The sequence below is a fragment of the Lissotriton helveticus genome, chromosome 3_1 (assembly GCF_964261635.1).
Source record: "Lissotriton helveticus chromosome 3_1, aLisHel1.1, whole genome shotgun sequence".
Classification (NCBI taxonomy): Eukaryota; Metazoa; Chordata; class Amphibia; order Caudata; family Salamandridae; genus Lissotriton; species Lissotriton helveticus.
The window spans coordinates 2,097,464,104-2,097,470,235 of NC_136061.1; the positions used below are offsets into that span (position 1 = coordinate 2,097,464,104).

The window sequence follows — 6,132 nt, forward strand, 5'->3', positions numbered from 1 at the left end:
AAGCTATACACTTTCACTAAACTGTGTTCTCGATGTTTTGAACCTTCCCAGATTAATATGCCCTAGGCAACTTGTCTCACTTTCTAGTGTCCTGTTGCTACACATGTCATCTGTATAGTGGGCTCGTAGAATCTCACAGACCTTCTGAAAGCTGTTGCACTTAAACCTGTTCCATTGCGTCCACACTGTTTGAAAAGAAAGCATCACACTGTTTGAAAAGAAAGCATCACAAACCATGTAGGACTAATCACGTTGGTCTTGTGATTTCTCCATACTTTTACTACATGTTCTCACAGTAAGTAAAGTGTAATGCCTTATTTAGTAAGTTGTAGTTATGATGAATACTTTTATTTGCAGATTCCTCACCAATAGGATATTCTCACACACTAGAATGGTTCTCAAGGTGATTTTGCAAGCCTGTATGTGGTGTTGTGCATATCCACGGTGACTCCATACTGACCCAGAAGTGACGGAGCAGAGCTACATACAAGTGATACTACTGGTAGCTGACATTAGTTACTTTATTTTCTGCACCTTTCACCACAGATCTGGCACCCCACTTGCAGCTTTGGCGGTTTTCCTAAAACGACTAAAATCCTCATGCCTATGTCCTTATGAATGCTGTCCCCACCACAAACGACAGGAAGCAGATGTGGTCATGGATATGCACAAGGTGTTTCTGGTGCTTGGATTTTGATTGCAACTCCCCAGTCATGTCAAATGTGCCATTATGCATCAGAAAGATATTCAGGAGTGAGAGGTGATGCTCGGAGTCTGACTTTGGTCCTCGCACAGATACAACTTGCTGAAATTCACTGGGCTGATTGCAGGAAACAGTCGTGAAGTTGCTCCCTCATTAAGTCCACTCCCATATCAAAGCCTAGGCATGCCAAGCAGGACTTCATGCCATCCCACCACTCGAAGTCTGAGAAGGTGCGAGGATGTGATGTTGAAGACTGCACTCTTGATGTGCCACTCTACTTAATCCTGTTCCGCAATTGGTCCTGGCGCTCTTCAAATTCCCCAGGTAGTTGTCGACACTCAGACCACTTTCTGAGAAAGTGGCCATACTGCTGATGTGACTTTCTGGTGTACCTGCCAGCCTTACGAAGTGGCATTGATTTCAACTGCGACTTCTGGTGGCAGGTTCCCCCCCTCTCCCGGGCGCAAACTGCCTCGCACCCCCCCCTCTGATGCCAGTACCATATCATAATACTTATGCCTTTAACAAAATGCCTGTGGTGTGTAGACATTATGAAAGAAAGTACCTCATTTGCAGTGATTATTCAGAGGACAGCTAAAGCATTTGACTTAGAATTGTCCTCTACTGAGAGACAAAATGTAAATTCTACAATGATTGCCAGCTTCATCTGTGCCATTACTGTCACTCAATGACGCTCTCACAGACCCCCTGATTGCAACCTCGACCAAACCTTGGGCCTGTCCTATGGTCAGTCAACGTGTGTCTCACCAACATAGGCTGGCTTCTAGTAATCCAGACTTCCTACCCAAGTATTATATACCATAAAGCTTGATAGTCCAGGCAATCAACAAGTAAGGTTAATCCGAACTCCTATCCGACCAAATCCAACAGTCAGTACAAATGAATGGTTTTGGAAAGAGGATGTTTTCCTCAGGATGGGTTTCTCAGCCTTCAGTTCCATCAATGTAGTTTCTGTGGGATATAAACACACCCATATATTATGGAACATGGACACCGAGATCTTGATGGCCATTCTTGATGACCTCCAAGCCCCACTAGCCCAACAGTGCATTAAGGCAATGATGCTGCAAAGTATATACTTTGAGCTTGCCTGGACACTGATTGCCTAGTCAGAGCTGTAGGCACCAACTTTTGATCTCATCCAGGTGTGCCTTCTGAGAACAGTGTTTTTTGGGAGACATGCAAGTGTCTTCAATGCTTCAAGTTATTCAGAGAAAAGGCTGACTAAAAAGTTGGGATGCACAGGGTGACCTCCGCCATGGCGTTACATGTTGGAGTTCGCTCCAAGACTTTTGTTAGGACGCACATTCTAGCTAGAATAGACTGAAGGGCTCCTGTATGCTTTTTCACTGCTATCTATCCTGCCACAAGTTTTGGGGAAGATCAAGACACAATGAATCCAAGTCATCTAACTACCCGTACTGGGCTTGAAGAGTCTGGTACCTGGAGCTCTGGCTACCACTTCAAGAGGACCTCCTGTGTCAGCTACAGGGTAGGGTCCTACACCCAAGTCTCCGCAGCCTACACCTCCTTGCTTGTGAAATTGATTGGTGGCAGTTGAATTCTTTCAATCTGCCAACAGAGGTGGTTGATCTCTCCTATGCAGCCAGTTGTACTTCATGATCTACAAAGGTTATGATGGCCCTGTGGGAAGTAGTCATCTTGGGCCCAAACCCGACGCCTGGAACGACACCTGGTGGCCCACCCCCACGGACCACGCATGCAACCTGGGAATCATCTTGGACTCAGACCTCAAAATGGACCTCCAGATCAGCTGTCTCGTTGTCCTGCTTCCACACCCTCCTCCTCCTCCTCCTCCTACAACACAAGACCTTCAAATGGATCCCTCCCGAACACAAACACCGTCACTCACACCTTGGTCACCAGCAGACTCAATTACGGCAACACACTCTACATTGGACTAAATAAAAACCTCACTGCAAACTACAGAACATCCAAAACGCTGCTGCCAGACTGGTCCTCAACGTACTGCCACATCTCCCAGTACCTGCACACACTCCACTGGCTCCCCATCGAAGCTAGAATCACCTTCAAGATGCTAACCCATGCTCACAAGGCCCTCCACGACATCGGACCAGCATACCTGAACAGCCGACTCAAATTTCACGCACCCCAAAGGACCCCCACGATCAACTCAGCTCTCCTACGCCATGGGTCCCCACGCCAGAAAGACCAGATCAGGAGGCCGCTCCTTCTCCTTCCTCGCGGCCAAAGCCTGGAACAACCTTCCGCTCCACCTCAGACATCTCTCCCCATCTTCGCAAGAAACCTCAAAACCTGGCTCTTCGTCAGACCCCCTCCTTGACGGACCGGAACCTGCGACTACCTCTTCCCCCCCCCCCAACCTCCCATCAGCACCTTGAGACCCCTTACGGGTGAGTAGTCGCGCTTAACAAACCCATGATTCATTGACTTTCTCAGTCTACCCACCGCTTTTTGTTCAAGTCACTGATTGTGGAGTGTTTTGTAAAATGTTTGACTTGGATGTTTTCTACTGACCGTTTTTTATACCGCAATTGGACCTTAATGTAGTCTCTTGGAACCTATACACATTTGCTGATTAAAACTATATTCCTCATTGTGATTACACCAGCACACTGAACAAGTGAACTGCAGATGCTTTCCTTACAGCTTCTGCACATCGCCTTCTTTACGAACAAATTGGTCCTGGGGACTGGGCGGCTTTGCTGCCAAAAGTTGTGACCTTTTCATGTTCGCCACTCTGCTAGCACTCTTTGCTCAAGCTATTCACCCTGTTAGCATCATTTGCTGTGCCTCATCTTTAAAGAGGAGACTCCATCAGCTTGACCCTACGAATGCTTGGAGCTTTTACATTGACCCTACAAGACCCATTGCATGGATGATTAGCTTTTTGTGGGGCTCTCTGGAACAAATAGAGAAGGAAGTGCAGAAGATGACCCTGATAAAGGGGGATAGTTCTCTGTATCGGAATGTGCTCTGACTGGTCGCCAAGCAGTTCGGGTCTAGTTCGCGCTATATAAAACTCTGCAAAAAAAAAAAAAAAGCAACCCCTGAGGGGCCTTCTACTGTGGCTAAGATTGCCATGGTACTCTTGTGCTAGACATCTATCTACATGACTGCAATGTGATTGATTATGCAGTCCGGTGCGGCGTGAAGGTTCTTTCACCTTCTAGAATATGCACCATTTTTTGGTCTGAGTCCTCTGCCCAGAGGTGAGGAGTTAGTGGATAAAAGTATCCATCGGTCTTCTCTCCACCCCATTCTGTGAAGTAGCCTCTTTAACATCTAGGTCCCAAGTTAGAATTTTTTCTGCGCTCCATGTTTGATGGCATAAAAGGAGAACATTAAATTAAACTGACGTCCGCGTACCGGGGTTGCACTTCAAAGCAGTTCCAGGGCGGTACGGAGTCACTGAGCTGCACAACGCCACCCACCGGCGAGCGAGAGCACTTCTAAGACCCACCTCAAAATGCAGACTGGCACCTGCGGATATTCTAATAAAGAGGAAGCTTGCATTGGGTATGCACCATAAAAAGCCTTAGAGGAGGTAAATAACCCTTTTCACTTGACTGTAACCCCTCTTCAGTTTACAAGCACTCCTGCTGGTGGTAGTCAAAGTACTTCCCACTGCTTGATGGGCAGGTGAGTTGTGTGACATCAGTGGAGGTCTTAGGGCGGCTAACGAAAGTTCACTCACGTCTTAGGGCCTTGTACACTTAAGCTTTCACACTTCACAGTATTGCCCACCAGCTGACCTCGTTATAGTCTGTGATTGAAGAGTGCTTTGAACCAAATACAAAACTCAGTTAGGTAACATCTTCCTTTATCTGCACACAGAGCTATTTATTTTGATTTCCTGACGCCCCTGTTTCTGAATTGCAATTTTAATTGGCTTTTGAGCTCTTTAGTTATGCTTTGTGTCACCTGGATAATTCTCCTTTAGAGATCCGGCCAGTGTGGTAAATGTGAAATGTTCTTCACATCTGTAATGTCAGCATGTCGGTACCTTCTAGTTCCTAGTAATTTCAGTCGCCTGAATAATTCCAAATGCATTTAAGAGATTGATCAGCGATTGTAGAGAATGCTGTGTAACACGATGTTCTTTTTGCAGCGCGAACTTTCAAAGGCTTCAAAATGTGACACGCCTTCTCGAGCACTGAACTCGACCTCGACGAACATTCAGCCCTACTGATGGGAATGCTGGCGCAGCAGCAGCAGCGTTGCTGGGCTTAGAGACCATGCCGTGAAACGGTGGACCCCGTTCAGAGCAACCGCTGCCAAAGCCTCCTGTATTTGTCTTGGGTGATTGGAGTGCACATAGACCATGGTTTGGCAGGTTTGCAGTCTTCTGTTCAGCAGACATTACCCAGAAGAACATGCTCGCGAGACTGGTTTTAGAAGACTCGCAAGTTTCCGTATGTTTTCCCGAATTTGGACACGCACATTGTTTTAGTTATAATGAAGGTGGATGTCGTAGTCCTCCAATGTCTGTAAAGCATTATACCTTACTTCCCACAGTGCAATTCGTTTACCTGTTTGCGAAGGGACTGAAGGCGACGGTGCTCTGAAATACTCTCCTCTATCTCCCTTTAGATTGATTCTGCTAGTAGCAGTTTCTAAAAATGAGGCACCATTTTAAAACCACCTGCCAGTGGTGAAAATACTTATTTAAAAACCTGTATAATTTTTAAACCAATCTGCAAACTGTTTACCAATCTTGCTTTTTAGCATTTTCTTCTGCTATGGTATACTGTATTTTAAGAACACCGTTAGTGTGACTAAGCGCACACATTTGCTACTATAAATTCATGTTGTGTACATATTTATTTGTTTTTAATGAGCTAATAATCATGCACGAATTTGCACCTTTTGATAACACTACAACAATTCTAGAAAACGCTGTTTTATTATTTTACCATTTGCCTTATTTTGTTGCAGCGTTTTAAATGGGATGTATTCAAGGTAAATACTTTTTGTAAAGTTGAGCTCCTTGAGACATTTTCCACCTGGTTTTGTTAGTGTTGATGTATTGCGACTTACATTGAATACCCTGTGTTCATTTGGGGTGCCTGTCCAAGGTATAATAGGATCTCTTACTTTGAGGGTTTGGCAAAGGCTTGTGTAACAGGATGTGTTGAAATTATTAAAATATTAAAAGGCTAGAGTTGTTAATTATTAAATTTATTATTTCTGGCTATATTCACCTGTTGGTGGTCTTTTCTTTAAAACATTTTTTATGTATTGCAAGGAACTAGTTCTTTCATGCCTATAAAGGATTCTTCGACATTGTCGTTAATATTGCTCAGTGTACAAACCTAAATCATCTCCCAAATTCCCTTTTACCTGAAGGATGTCCATCCACAAAGGATGGACACGAGGCTCATCTGTTCTTCATATAGATCTGT

At 45.0% G+C, this 6,132-nt stretch overlaps 1 protein-coding gene across 3 annotated transcripts in view; it reads left to right on the forward strand.

Moving 5' to 3' along the window:
- The window catches only part of LOC144824137 (protein regulator of cytokinesis 1-like), a 619,082-nt gene extending 613,156 nt beyond the window's left edge, over positions 1-5,926 (forward strand). For 2 of the 3 annotated variants that reach the window (XM_078683256.1, XM_078683257.1), the window contains exon 14: positions 4,839-5,926. In XM_078683256.1, the coding sequence (XP_078539382.1) occupies positions 4,839-4,919 (81 nt within the window). In that variant the 3' untranslated portion in view covers positions 4,920-5,926. The remainder of the gene's footprint in view (positions 1-4,838) is intronic. The other variant, XM_078683258.1, reaches the window with a different exon arrangement.
- The last annotated feature ends 206 nt before the right edge of the window (positions 5,927-6,132 follow it).